At 36.0% G+C, this 15838-nt stretch overlaps 1 protein-coding gene across 4 annotated transcripts in view; it reads left to right on the forward strand.

Annotated features, from left to right (window-relative positions):
• The window catches only part of LOC135204839 (transmembrane protein 18-like), a 29988-nt gene extending 14790 nt beyond the window's left edge, over nucleotides 1-15198 (forward strand). The window contains exons 4-5 of one of the 4 annotated variants that reach the window (XM_064235073.1): nucleotides 1427-1442; nucleotides 7483-8308. Coding sequence is in view for 1 of the 4 variants with exons in the window: in XM_064235051.1 (XP_064091121.1) it covers nucleotides 13168-14109 (942 nt within the window). In the remaining 3 variants the exon portion in view is untranslated. Of the gene's footprint in view, nucleotides 1-1423; nucleotides 5992-7482 lie in introns of those variants that run through there. The other 3 variants (XM_064235051.1, XM_064235064.1, XM_064235058.1) reach the window with 3 other exon arrangements.
• Nucleotides 15199-15838: the final 640 nt, after the last annotated feature.

Below are 15838 nucleotides of genomic sequence, written 5' to 3' on the forward strand. Positions count from 1 at the left end.
GATAATTGACAATTTAGCTTCATGCCGGACAGGTCAACTATTGAAGCAATCATTATAATAAAGCAACCCCTTAAAAGTACCATACAAATAGGCAGGTATATCGCATATTTAAATATTTTAAAAGGCACTCTAGATACCAGGACAGGCAACTGAATGGTACATTACACTAGGCTGATGGTACAGGAAAGACTTGATAAGATAGTGATGTTATTCTACATTAACACTTGATCGTTGGGGGGAAGACAGTGACAGGTTGTATCTGTAGAATTTGAGATGGGTGTTGGTGTTCATCAGGGATCAGCAACGAACTTTGTGTATCATAGAAATTGAAGAAGCTGTAAAAGAGTGCAAGGGGACTCCTAGGAGCTGATATTTTTACAAATGGTGTAGTGTTAACAGTGAAAGATTTGGAAGAGGTCATGGAAATTTTGAAAGGGTGGAAGAGAGGAGGGGGAATGTAAATCATTTTAAGCAAAATAAAGCTTGTGGTCAGTGGAGAAGAAGCAAAGGAGAAAGCATTCAGGAAAGTGACTATGTGGGAAAAATGGTGTCAGGTTGAACTCAGTTCTGTGTACAAAATGTAACTGATAGTGTAACCAGTGGTCATTAGATTTCCCAAATATACATAGAAGAAGAGGTTTTGATACACAAAATCTTTCTACAAAAGCAAGTAAGGAAGAAGGGATGAAAGATAAGTGTGTTGTGATTTATGGCAGGTCTTATTGAAATAGATAATCTATTTTATTTGGTATTCATTGGATGGTAATGCCGAACCTTAGATGGGAGGTGAGAAAAGGAGCAGAATATCCCATTAATGAAAAGGGTAAGGTTGCAAGATTAATATTACTTTGTCCATCAGAAACATGGGTGGTATCAAGGGAGATGGTGGATATTTCTAAGCTTTGTAAATATAAAATGTTACAACTCATTGCCAGAGGCCCAGAGTACACTGGGAAAATAGGAATTGAAATGAATGGGCAGTAAAAAGAAAGTGTCCAAAATGAAGCTGGTAGATTTTTAGTGAGAAGGCATAGGATACTGTAGAAAAAGGGTGTATATGAAGACTGAGATGAGAATCAGACAAGGTGCACAAGGCAGAAGGGAAAAGCTGATGTAATAAGCATTGATGATGATGATGTGTGTCTGGCAAGATAGTCATTTTATAATTTTCTTGTACAATAGTGTTTCGTGAGAATATAAAGGCAAAGATTTTTAAAAAATTTATATTGAATTATCAAAAAAGATGATTAAAATATATGAAGTCCAGAAGCCAAAAAGAATTATAATTGGAATGTGTCTACACTTTACTGATACGGATAGTTTGATGAGTGTGTTTAATTCTCTCTTATTTTTGCAATAGCAGCAAATATCTATTCAACGGTGTCCTGATTGCCAATTGTCATTGAATTGTTTGATTTTTTTTCAGGGGCTGAAAGACTGAGGTGACCGCTTAAGCACACATTCTCCTTGCACATAAATTAAGTCTTGATTGTTTGTGCACTGTTTTCATATTATTACATAAATCTTTTCATGAATAAGCATAATAGCAATCCTTACTTTCTCATGTATAAAACAGTGTGAGTGGTACAGCAATTCCTTGCATTTATAAAGGCATAAGTGATGTGATATCAATGTAGCCCAATTCTCTTTAACCAGCATGATGGATTGAGGTTACTTTTCTGAGTGAAGGCCATTTGCAAGGTCTTGCAATGGCTGGAAGTGATGTTTGCAGCCATGCTCTTGGCATGGAAAGAAGTTCTGGGTGCTCTTGAGTGCTGGAATGCGATAGTTCTTGTTGTATTAACACCACAGGTTTTCTCTAGGCTTCTGAGGTATTGTGAATATAGTAACTAGCAGTTATAGAAAAAAATCCTACTTTGAAATGATCATGTATAGAACCATTTATTTTTTTTAATGCCCCAAGTTCTTTGTTATTTTTGTAGAGTCGTGGTAGTATGCAGTGTAGTGTATTTAAATGTAGTGTTATGTGTTGATTATCTTTCAGATTTTGGTGGAGCCGTTAATGTACAGTATGACATAGTTATTTTAAATGTGATTGGAGGTAGTGATTAGGTAGAGTATTTTATCAAGAAGTATTTAAAGAAATAACTAGATAACCATGGATAAAAAATCATTTTGTACACCGCTAGGAATAAAGTAGCACAGTAATCTGTAATGTTGACAGTATAAGTTTAGTCAGTGAAGAAACACTTAAGCATCGTAAGTAAAGTACGCTCCTTATCAAAGAGACAATTACGGAAATATATTAAGGTAGATTTTTCTTTGGATTTTTAAGGTGAGTAATCACAATGTTTCTCAAACCATCATGAAGGTTATCAACCTAGTTTTTATCCACACCTGCACATAATTAATTATATGCCAAACGGTAGAACTCCTAATAAAGCAAGCTTGCATCTCAGTTTCATTTAACAAGAACAAAAAGATAAAGCATGAATAAATAAAAGATACTTAAACCACAAGCTACAAGGTACTGTCAAATGAAGGAATTTTCTGGAATGCATCTCTGACGTTAGGAAAGAAAGAGACATGCACTTACTAAAACGTTTTCTTAAGTTTTATTTGTCGCCTATCCACCAGTGCATGTACATGCAGCATTTGAATTTGCTTTTGCTACCATTCTAGCCTTTCAAGAATACCCTATCATTTGATGATGGGGTTTCATTCATGTTTTTACTTTTTACATATTCTGTGAATGATTAACCCCTTATTTCAATATTCCAACTGTTTTGATGCAGAGGTTTATAGAAATCATAAAAAGTAATATTATTTGGTAACAGAAATATAAACATTGCCTTTTATGTAGAAGTCCCCTTCAGTATGAGCAGGAATTGGTCGTTGAAACTTGGTAAAAAAAAAGAAGAAAAGGTTGGTAATTGGTAATAGGAGGGTGAAGTTTGGGGTAGCACTCGCCTGCTTTCACCAAGCAGTTTTTCTTTGGTAAGTTGAAACATCTTTTCACTGTGTGCATGGTGTTTTTACTTTTGTTCTGTTTGGATTTGAACAAGAAAAGGGAACAGTGAAGAGTTGTGAATCTCTTTTGTTCTCTCTTTACTGGGTTTGTGGTGAAAGCCTGGAACCCCATTGGTTCCTGATGAGAGGTGCAAGAGCGTTTTGATTTCACCTCTCTGGAATTTTGTCGTTGGTATCAGGACAAAAATGCTTCTATATCGCTAACTTTTAGGTGCTACCTTAAAAAAGACCATTTTTGTTAGTACCAGCAAGCACAAGAAGAAATGGTTTGGGAGCACCTATTCTTTCCGTCTTTGCAGTATAATCAAACGAGCTTACAACTCCCCTAGAAAAGTAACTATAGTTCTGGCAAGAGCTCATTAAGTCAAGGGCATGGTACCATCCATTGCATTTTTTATCAACTTTTCTGTAATGCAGGTAATGAGGGAGGATATCTGGACGCTGATACCTCATTTTACCTAGGAGATATCACCCACAACTTCCTGGATACCTTCTCGTTAGGACGGACCTGTGGTGGCACTTGGCAGCTTGTGTACTTGCCCGATCTCTAAGAAAAATCATCTTGCCTGAGGTACTTGGAGAGCATAAGCCTCAGGTTTATGGGTAGAGTAACTGCTTCTTGTTTTTCTTCCATCGGCAAGGCAGCAGCTTGGACGGAGTACTACATGCTGCATCAATTATGCAGATAAAGGTAGGCTACACAAGCAAACACCCAGTCTTAGAGCTTCAGTTGATAAGATGTGACTCTCTTTCTTATCTCTTAAGCAGGGGTCGGTGGAACTATAATCTGAACCCCTCGGTTTATAGGCAAACGTTTAGTTCCCTTCCGAGTTATGGTACCCCTCGTAAGGGTCACACTTGGTTATCAAAGGTTCTCCAACGAGAGTGAAATGTCACTTACCTCCAAGGCCCTATAGCTCTGTCCTCCTTGGGAGATTACAGGAGTCAGTGCTGCTCTGTTCACTCTTGTGATTGGGAGCATGAAAATTCCGGATGAAGATTCAATTTGCAAGTCTGTTGAAGGACAACCTCCTACCTAAGTACCAAACATCTTGCATAAAGGTCATAGTTTCTATTTCTGTAGAGAAAAAAAAAGCAGATTTTTAAACATTTTATTGTACTTTTCCTAGATTCACAAACCAAAACCTTTTATCATAATCCCACTGCAACCACCCTGCCTTGTTCATAATGCTGAAGGAAAAAGTTCCAGGTAATAGCAGGTCGTTGGGAGTTTCCCTCCATTCAGTCTTCTACCACAAGTTAATTGCCTTGTTACCAAGTTTCAATGGCTGATTCTAGCTCATCTGAAAGATAGTTTTAGTTAGTATACCTATGAAAAACAAATTTAGAAATTTGGACCAATTGCATGGTTATATACTATTTTCATTTTAATCCATTTCACTTGGTACGCAGTGTTTTGGATACTATACTTTATATTCAGACAAATATTTAATTTTTCTGAAAAACATCTGTATTCATTCTCTACTTTGGCATAATTATCCCCATCAGCATTTCTGTAACTGTAAGTCAACTTTCAAAGTACATATTTTATTATATTTTCTAATTTTTAAATGTCTTTTGTTTGCCATATAGATCAGTGTGCGTTTTTGTTTATGCAAATCTAAGTCTTGCTTAAAATGATCTAAATTTTTACCCATCTCTTTTACATAAAAGCTCAGCATTAGTTTAGACTATGGGAATGGCAGAGATACAACGTTGGTTGTATAATCACCAGCCTTCAAAAACTATCTTATTTTAATACTAATTTTTTAATGTAAGGTAAGAGTGCAAACAGATCTTGGTTTCTTTTCTAATTTTACATAGTATTAAAACTATGCTAACTAGCTGAATGTACCAGCTCACTTATACCTTAAGGCGCAGGACTTAAAAAAAAAATCCTGTGACTTTTACCTTGGCTTGCCACATTACAGATGCTAATTTTATTTTGAGTTTTCGTTTAGTATATGTAATTTTTTTTACATTTCTGTTCCTTGAGAGTTTCCTTCCTTTGATATTTTCTTGTTCATTTTCTTCACTCCCAATTTTCTACTATGGTTATCTCCATTAGGTTTTATATGAAATGTTTGCGTGACAATCTTCCTCACGTCATACTCATTAGTATCCTTTGTTTAATGAAATATGATTTTATCGCACAGGATTTTTGCATATACCATTACTGTAACAATGATTGGTTGCTTTCAGGATTTGGAGGGCATAGAGAGTGAAATTTTTCATGTATGTGTACCCAATTCAAAATTTTGTGTTTGCTGTAGAAGCACTGTTATATGAATGGTTGTGTGGATGATGAGTGCATAGAACAAGCAGAAAAGGACTAGAACATTATCAATGAATTACTGTAACCTATTGATGGAAGGGTAAACTTGTAATCGTACAGAAGCAACATTTATATTTTTCAACAGATTTTTTAGTGTAAGGAAATTAATGTGATCATTATTGGGAGAGGTGTGAGTATAAGGTGGTATAAACTTTTGGCTAAATTTGTGTTATACTATTAGATAGTTGAATCAGACCACTTTCTATACTATTAGATAATTTGAATCAGACCACTTGATAGAAAGGGTGGGATAGAAGGTGGAATAGCCTGAGATGGTCAAGTTTATAGAAGGAAAGAATTAAATGGAAACTGCAAGATTCGAATCTTGACATTAGGAAGAGAGGCAGCATTTGCAGAGTTAGTTTGGCTTCATATCTGAAGAAAAGTGATAACGCTTTATGTTTTTTATGTTTTGATAACTTACTCTGTATGTTCCGGTGTATATAATGTATATACTTATCCAAGAATAGTATAATGATTGCACTGAAAATAATGCAAGGTTCGGGTGAGGAATACACACCAATTCAAGTTTTGATGCTTGCTACAACTTTTGACTTCATGATTTTTAGATTTTAGTTTTAGCTTCAAGGCAGTTTTATATTACGCATTCCAGACCTTTGGTCAGTTATCATTTTGTTGATTTTTTTTTTTCTGTTTTTTTTTTTTTTCTTTTTTTTTTAAAGAAAAAGTCTTTAAAGAGACTTTTCATGCACTAGCAAGAAAAGTGTTTAGTTGTAGGCCAGAGTGGAGCTTGAAAGTTTGGTTGGCATTTATTTTTTATGAAAACCTGTGATAAAGTGATTGGTTTAATACATTCCTTTGAGGATCTTTTTTTTAGGAATAGATTATATTCAGAAGTTTGTTCCTCCATATTTAGATATTTTGTGTGATCTTACACATGAAAAACTGACTTTAGTACTGTAGGAGGGATCATGACAATTCTGCCTCGGTTGCATCAGAGTAGTTTATTTGAATCAAATCAAAGGTTCTGACACAGAGGGCAACTTTATTTCTATTAACATGCAAATGAATACATCAGTATTGTGAAATTCTACTTTCTTTGAAGTGTATCATGCTAGTCATCGTTACTCTTTCATATAATTGAAAAAAAACATTTTCAGTATGTTAGTGCCATACATAGCTAGTTTTGAATGCAGTATATGTGCTTTGAAAGCAAGAGCAAATCACAAAATGGTACTTAATTTATTTTAACCAATCGTAGAAGGGCCACAAGTATGGACAGCAGATTTTATAGCTAGTGCCCTTTGAATTCATATTTTTTTGTGTACTTTCTCTAGAAAAAAGTTTAAGCATGCATAGTCTTAGTTTTCCCGAGTACAAAAGTGGTATATTTCTTTTGGGTGGAAATGTATACTGTAGCATTATTCATATATAGTAGTTCCAGTTCCTGTGGATTTAATTGATGGTACAAGTTTGTACTATAGTTTTTACAGTTATGTACCATTTTCTACTAAAGAATAGTGATACTGCAGCAACACTCCCAACCACTTTCTAGGGAGATGTTTTCAGATGTTTAAATACTGTAATCATTAAGCCAGGCAGCTCACTGATTTTTTTGTCCCAGTTACACGAAAAGCGATGTTGTGTGGGTTTAAGAGACTCACATTTTTAGGACAGAAGAGTCATAGAGGTTTTTGATTGCATTAGATTGTTATAATTGCAATTTAATGTAATCACTAAGTTACATTTCTAGAATTTTATAGGCCTTACAAGCAATTGAAGAGTTGGGCACCTAAGTTAGGAGAGACTTATGGGAGTACAGTAGACAAAGTAAAAGGCAGAAAATATTGCAGCAAAAGTATTGCAATAGCATAGAAAAAAAATTGGGAAGTAAATAGAAATTGCAAACTCAATAAATGCTCCGTAGCTAAGTTCTGCCAAAGGAATATTCAGTGAATAATACAGGACATAATAAGAATTTCTGTGTATGATTTCCATTCAGAGATCTGGGGAAGGAGAGTTTGTGGTGGGGTTTTTGAGTGGAAAATATTTCTTACCAGGTAAACTACAGGTCTTTATTTTTTTTTTTCCCAGTTTCATACATTCCACCCATTACATGTCTTCCACTTGAGAGGTTCATGCTGAAAAGTAGTTAAATCACTTAGTAAACTGATATCCTTTTTGTCCTTCGTCAGCATTGGTTCCTCTAAGAGATGCAGTACATTTGCAGCTTGGCAAATTTTCTCTCGCTTTAAGAGCGGCCAAAATCATCTGGGTCCCAGTCAAGATCATATAACCTTTTTCAGAGGCTCTGCATCCATTGTTGAGCTATAGTAATGAAAAGTTAAAGCTATAGTAGATTCACATCAACTGTGCCTCTGATGTCAAGGCCAGTCCCTTACGACGCTCCTGATTGGCTGTTTATAAGCCAATCACAGAGCTGGAGAGACTGTCTCTCGAGAGAGTTCACACAGGCAGGATGTATGTTCTGGAACATGCATCCTGACTATGTGAACTCTCGAGAGAGACTGAGTCTCCAGCCCTGTGATTGGCTTATTAGCAGCCAATCAGGAGCATCGTAAGGGACAGGCCTAGACATCAGATGCACGGTTGATGTGAATCGACTATAGTTAGGTTTGCATTCTGCAAGGTAATGCTGTTAGAAAGCACCTCTAGTATAGTTTTATCTGATGATGTCATAACTGTAACCTTTGTGATCATTCAGGGAAAGAATTCTCTTTATATAGGATATAATTGTTAGAAATTGCTTGGATATATCAAATAAGAAGCATTTTTGGCTTGATAATGTTAAGGCAAAGCAGTGAATTTTTTTCATGACTCATAAGTATGGGGAAAGGATACAGGTATTGCTTTTGTATACTGTATTTTAAATATAGACTAGCTTCTGAATATTTCACCAACCACATATGTGCACTTGCCTGAAATATACATGTATAAAATAACTGACTTTAGTCACCTTGTATAAACATGCATTAAATAAAGTCACTATTTTGATGTAAATGTTGACGTTATTTGTACCTTACCATGTCTTTTCGACATATTGTTACATACTTGTAAATAAGGAATTAGAGGGTGATAGATGCTCCAGGAGGTTGTACTCAGACATCCATATACTATTTAAGAACTTAGCAGTGGATTAGTTGACATTTTAAAGCAGTTTGTCATTGTGTTAATGGTTCTGTTAGGTTCTGATACTGATGTGAACTTTTGCATCAACAGATTCTCAGTTTTCAGATTTCAGAAATCAGTGGAGTGTCTGGTTGTACTTAGGAAAAGAGGTGATCAGTTTAAGCAGTGGTAAGTGCAGGTATTGTCCTTAATGTTAAACCAATGATGGAAGTTGCCTTGAAATTTTCCAAGAGAGAAAAGGTTGTCTGCCTCGGCTGTTGCAAATGCACATGGAACACAACAGTAATTGATGTCTTATCTGCTTTGCATTAGCACTCCCTGCTAGTAGTCGTAATTATAATTTCATCATTGATACTATTAATCACCTTAGTGAGATCATAGAATCATAGGGCATGTGAGAAGGATTCATTGTTAAAATGAAAGTTGAAGTTGAAGGAAGGTATTAAAGATGTTGGTCAGTTAATCAGGAAGAAACCAGTGAACTTACTAAGAGTAAAAGGCAGAAAACAGTGCAACTGTTACTGACAGGATTTTGCAAAGGACCTTTAATTCCAGCTACAGTTTGCCATGCAAGGCACCTTGAGTGGTACTCCCTGTACAGAGATTGCTGATGGTGAATTGCTTTGCTTTCCAGAAAGTATGGTTTACATCGATAATTATACTAAGTGGTGTGTAGAAGCATTCCTTCCAAAAAATCATCCTCATAGGTTGGTGTCTCATACCTGCTGGAGAAATAAAAACAGGATATGGTTGTATACGTTGTACTGTATAGTCATCTCCAAGAACGCACCAGATGTAACTAATTGATAAGCAGTTACAGTAGTAGTTACATGGGCAAGAGGTTATACTAGAAAAGGTTCTTTTATTCATACAAGGAACAAACTTTTGGTCTTAACAATAGGATAACCTAGCAATAGCTTGAAACAGGTAAAAACAAAGATTGTAAAACAAGGAAACTATGGCATCTGGCGAATCATGCAAATACAGGGTGGATGGCTGGTCAACGACCAAGCTCGTACCCTGTAATATGCCAGTTTTGTACCGCCATGGAAAGCGGAGTTTCGCCTCGCTCTCCTTTTCCAAGCCGATTTTTTTTTATCTTGGCCTGCGCTTCTCAGAAGTTTTGTGGACGTCAATGTTTTTAGACAAGCCATCCTTGTTTACTATGTTGACATTCCTGAAGATAGATGCTTTTACAATAGATTTATCTTTCAATCTGCATCGGCATCACTTGCGTTGTGTGTGATAAATCTGGTCCGTCTCCTAGAGAGTATTGCCTTCAGGGAGACAGGACCCCTTTATTTGTTTTAGAGTTTTAATTTCGATGTTTATGTTTTTATATATCTTTTCACATGTCTTGGAACTTTGTGTGCGTTTCAGGATGTCCGGGACAATTGGAGACAAGTAAGACCTACATAGGGCCCCAAATTATGTTGGATGAGAAATACAGTTCAATATGCCTTCAAACTCTCCCAAGTGTGTCTCAATGTATGGATAAGATTATAGAATGAATGGGTTGCCTGAGACAGAGATGTCCTGGCATATCTTGCAGCATAACATTCAGCCTGTTGGTAACTATGGGCTCTTGCCTTGGGCAAGGATTCATAAGCAGCTGCCACTCATGGCTTTCCCTGAACCTGGGTCTTCTGTGTAAGTCAACCTAATACCCTTTGCAAGGCCTTGAGCTTCCGTTTTTACATTCCCCAGCAGCACCCCTTTCCAGTGGCATCCTCTCACTGCCTACATCAGTTAGGAAACCTGATTCTCTCTGCCTTTGTCATTGCAACACTGGAGGAGGAAAACATACCAACTTCAATGAAACCTTGAGGTGCAGTTAGATCCTATGAGAAATCTTACTAGACACAGTGAGGATGAAGGTGTCTGAGAAGCGTTACTAATGTAATCGTACATATTCATTTGTAGTTTTTGAAAGCATAGCCAATTTACATCGTAAGAGGAGTTACTCTTGTGGTTCCCTTGTAACTCCTTTGAGGACACTGTGGATACCAAGAATATGTGAGTCCATGCTGCTGTGGTTTCCTAACCTAAACTGGAATTTGTGAGGGTTAGTTTTGGATACTGGTGTCATAGAAACCCTAGCCCAAGCTAAGCCAGAATCTTATCTTCATTATTGGCCATTTGCAGGTAATGGACACACTTAAACCCATAGGTGGCAGTTAATGAGAGTTTCTGTTGTACTGTCAAGTAAATTTTCCTTCATCATCATGTATGGTTATATTTGGAGGTCCCTCCTATCAGCCTTCATTTGGTCCAAATGATAGGCACTCTATTTGTACTTCATGTTTATAGTTGAATAACTGGTTCTTTGTGTATAACATTTTTAATATGTAATTGTGTGGTGTTTACGCCTTAAAAACTTTACTTTTTTCTTCTTGACAACTTACTGTACAGTCCAGATGTCCTGTATTTGAAGGTTTCTTTTTCCTTAGTCTTTGCAGCATCTTGCCTTCATTTATTCTCAGTTTGTCTGTGTTGCTGTTGATTTTATGCTTTTGATGAAAGCTAATAAACCAGGAGAATCTGTTCAGAGACCAACCCAAGAAATGTTGCTTCACTTTCACTCATTTTTATTATTTAAAATTTGTTCTAATTTACCACATCTTTTTGAGAAGTACCATTCTGTGCATTTTGAGATGTGTTCCCTTTTACTGCAAATTTTCCCAATTCAAACTTCTCAGTAGCTGTTGCCCATTTGGTGGGACCTGTGAGGTCATTTAGCACTGAAAGGGAAATTGAGAGTAAAAGTTTTTTTATTTTAAAGTTTTAACAGGAGGGAAACCAAAAAGCAGTTAGGCCATGAAACAATTGTTAGTAGAGGTTGGTGAGTAAGATGGAAGAAAGATACAGTCAAAGGAATGCAAGGGAAGTTGCCAAGAACTTTTAATTAATGCCTGCAGTGTAATGTATGAGGTCTACTGATGGCACTACCCCTTTGCAGGAAAAGGAGAACTAGACTTGATAGTAATCTGGAGACTGTAAGACATAAATAAGATGGAGAGAACTCATTACATTTGCAATCTAAAATGAAGAAGAATACTGTGGTGATGCTTGTTAAATAATTATGGTCATTATAAAAGTTATTTGACATTTTCTTAATTTCAATGATTTAAAGTTTAAATAGTTTTAACTCTCTAAACTCCTCTAAATCTGCATTAGTTGTTATTGAGCTCTGTCACTAAGCATTTTGGGCTTTAGTTGTGATTTCAAAGGATCGGGGAGGTTAGCAAAGGTTAATTTTCTCATTTAATAGGGTAAAACTTGCTTGCTTTATGAATGAAAATCTGGAGAGAAACAGGAAAACCACTGTATAGAATGCAAGATACTGAAATAATCAAATTTATAATCAATATATATTTTGTTGCAAGGTGGGATCACAATAAACTGGAAAAGGCTGTAGGCAAAGTACTTGGCTGTAAAGTTTTAGATAAAAAAAAAAGGTAATCCTTTGTTAATTCTGATTCTATTCCCTGCTGTGAACGTCTTTTTGTTTTTGAGTTCTCGGTTCCGTTGTTGTGTTGGGCTGCGTCCGGTGTGCTGGTCCTTGGCGTCAAGTTGTTGTAACGGATTCACAATAAACCCTATATCTGGCCCTGTATTTAGTTATGCTCTTCCTAACAAATGGCGACGAGAATCCACGCAGAGGAGCATAGGGTCCTAAAGAACTTCATGTGGATGTAAGGATTTTCCAGGATTTTTGATGAGTTCAGCATAGCCTACTGGCTCTGAGGACACTTCCATAAGGCCAGTTGATTGACGGCGACAAGTACTCGGATTAAGATTGATCCTTTTAATTCTTCTCAGATAACCCTGGATCTTTGGCTTAGTTTATTAGAGGCTAATTTTAGTAATCTTGGAATTGAGGAAGATGACAAAAAGAAAAATGTTTTGCTAGTGTCAATTGGAACTCATGTTTTTAGTGTAGTGGGTAATTTGTGTGCTCCTGATTTACCCCATACAAAGACTTACGATGACCTAGTAGCTGTATTGAAATCACATTACATTGTGAAACCTTATCATCGTAGTTTAATAGCTTTTCAACAAAGAAAAAAAAAAGGAGGGATGAGACCGTGAATAGTTTGTATACTGACCTCGAGGCTTTAGCAAAAGATTGCAATTTTGGTAATCATTTCGATTCAAGAGTCAGAGATCAGTTGTTTATGGCAGTGGACAATGAAGTATATTTTCCCAATTTAGTTGCTTTGAATATTGATCTCCAAACTATGACCTCTAGTGCAGTTTTAGAAAGAATTTTGAACAAGGAAAAAGCTTTTGTTGGTGAGAGGAACGAATCACAGCCACAGGTTAGTTCAGTGAGAAAAGAAAAGTCATCTTGTAAGCATTGTGGTTTTCCTCATGAGAGTATAGACTGTTGGTTTAAAGATCTGACTTGTAACATTTGTAAAAGGAAAGGTCATCTAAAAAGGGTGTGTAGAGAGGCAAACAAAGATTTCTCTTCATAGGCCTAGTAGTGATAAACCTAGGTATAAGGCTTCCAATAGTAGGGCTGAAGGTAAGAAGGCTGTAAAAACTACTGATGATTGTGGAGACAACAGTGATGATAGATTGTTAATGGTTAAAGGAAAGGTTTTTGCTCTTAATTCTGATGAATTATTTTCAGTATTAATCAGAATTTAGTTCCATTTGAGATTGACAGTGGCGCTTCTGTGTCCACTATAACCAAAGAGTGAGTACATAGTTTAAAACTAAATATGGAACCATGCAATAAAAAGCTAAGAGGTTATGATAATATGAACATTGATGTCTTAGGCAAAGTGTTAGCTCCTGTACTTTATAATAGCACAAAGGTTTCTCAGGTATTTTATGTTGTTGATTCTTGTAATACAAATTTGTGTGGTAAAGATTTAATGCAGCAAGTAGGTATTTATCTGGCTGGAATAGATGAAGGTACTAGAGTAATAAAGGTTGCTAATGTGAGTGCAGAAAAGCTGCTAGATAATTACTTGGTAGATTCAAGTAAACCTATTACTGGTATTTTGGCTAAGATTAATTTAAAAGGTAATGCTACTCCAAAGTTTATGAAAGCACGCACAATTCCTTTTTATTACGAGAAAATGATTGAAGATGCCTTAGATAAGCTAGTAGCGGATGAAATGATAGCACCCATATCACATAGTGAATGGGCAGTTCCTATTGTACCTGTATTGAAAGAAAATAAGGTTGAAATGAGGATTTGTGGAGATTTTAAAGTTTTGAATAAACAAATTCATTGTGACCGGTACCCGTTACCAAAGATAGAGGAATTGTTATCAGTTGTTGGTAAGGGAAAGTTTTTTTCCAAAATTGATTTAAAGAATGCTTATCTTCAAATACCCATTGATGAGAAAAGTCAAGAGTACTTAGTAATTAATACTCATAAAGGATTGTTTAAATATAAGTGCTTACCTATTGGCTTGTCCTTATCTCCTGGTATTTTCCAAAGGTTTATTTCCCAAGTGTTGGCAAATGTGGAGGGTGAAGCTGCTTATTTAGATGATATTATTGTAAGTGGTGCTACCAAAAAGGAGCATGATCACCGATTAAGAAAGGTTTTGGAACTTTTGCAAGCACATAATGTACAAATAAATAAGACTAAGACTGTTTTGGAGGCTGAATCTATTGATTGTAAATTTAGGATACCACATCTCGGGTGAAGGAGTCGAGCCATCTTCAAAGGGACTGAAAGCTATTTTAGATTGCCCATGTCCTACTTATGTTGAAGAAGTTCAATCTTTTTTAGGGATGACTATTCACTATTGCAAGGTTGTAAAGAACTTTTCTTCCCTTGTATGATTTGTTGAAGAAAAATCTAAAATTTAGATGGACTTCAGTACAGCAGAAGGCGTTTGAAGGCATTAAAAGAGATTTTTTCAGAGTCCAAAGTGCTGACTAGTTTTGATGGGGATAGTCCTTTAATCACTGAAGTGGATGCGTCTCCTGTAGGTGTGGGTTGTGTTTTGTTACAAAAGGTTGGTGACCAAGAAAAAAAAATTATTTTGCAAGTAAAAAACTCTCTAAAGGAGAAAGGAACTACTCTCAGTTAGATAAAGAAGGATTAGCTCTTATTTTTGCTGTGAAATGTTTTAGATATTTTTTGCTTGGCAGGAATACAGTTGCTAGAACTGATCATAAACCATTACTGGGACTTTTTGGAAGAGGGAAACAGATTCCATGTAATGCTAATTCTAGAATACAAAGATGGGCTTTGTTGTTATCTCGGTATGATTATGAATTAGTTCACAAACCTTGGAAGGAAAATGTAATTGCTGATGCCTTAGGCAGATTGCCACTTGATGATGATTTTCATTCTGGTACACCAGCTGAGTATGTTAAATTGGTTGAATTACTTGATTCTGATGACAGCTCTTTTCAGGCAGTTAAACATTTCACCAATAAGGATGCTGTATTGTCTCAGTTGAAAAATTTTTTGAAGCTGGGATGGTCAAAGGAACATAATATGTCACTTCTAGAATATGCCTCTGTATATGATGATTTATCTCTCCATAATGATGTAATATTGTATTGATTCATTTAATTGTCTGATGTTTTAAATTGGAATATTATTGCTTTTCTAGAGTTTTAGATAAAAAAAAAAAATTAAAGTATTCCTTTGTTAATTCTGATTCTATTCCCTGCTGTGAACGTCTTTTGTTTTTGAGTTCTCGGTTTCGTTGTTGTGTTGGGATGCTCCCGGTGTGCTGGTCCTTTGCAGCAAGTTGTAACGGATTCACAATAAACCTTGTATCTGGCCCTGTATTTAATTATGCTCGTCCTAACAAAAGATATTAACTTTAAACTACTACAATTTATAAGATAGTTATGCCAAAACGCAGCTAAATTTCTAAGACATATTGATTGACTTCGGGCTCAAAATTGCTCAAAACAACTTCGACCAAGACATTGGTTTATTATAAGGGCACAGCTTGGATTCAGAGCCTAATATACCACTCTGTTGGCAAAACTCCTAAAGCCACAGGTTGCCTGGATGGTTAACCTTACAATATTGAAGTCAGGAGCTGAAGCTGGTTGTTTGATGTTTTTATGTAAAGTGATGATAACTTTAAACAAAGTATCAAACTAACACGGGCATTCGGAGGCGAGTTTCTTGGTGTTAGCATATTTCCTGACGAACATTTTCCTAAAAAGAAGAGAAAGAAAACAGGAAGAATGGTATCTGTTCAAACGTAATACTGCAATGGTAGCAACACAACGACCTCTTCGGAATGTGTAATGTGAATTGGCTGGCGGCCGTATGATGTTTGTTGATATTTGAACAGATCTTTTAAAATCCTTAAATATATGACTTGCGATGTCATTTTTATTACCTGACCATTTAAGATGCAAAGTACCGTTTGTTGTTGTTAATTATATGGGTATACAAGC

This window comes from Macrobrachium nipponense, chromosome 24, assembly GCF_015104395.2.
Source record: "Macrobrachium nipponense isolate FS-2020 chromosome 24, ASM1510439v2, whole genome shotgun sequence".
Taxonomy (NCBI): Eukaryota; Metazoa; Arthropoda; class Malacostraca; order Decapoda; family Palaemonidae; genus Macrobrachium; species Macrobrachium nipponense.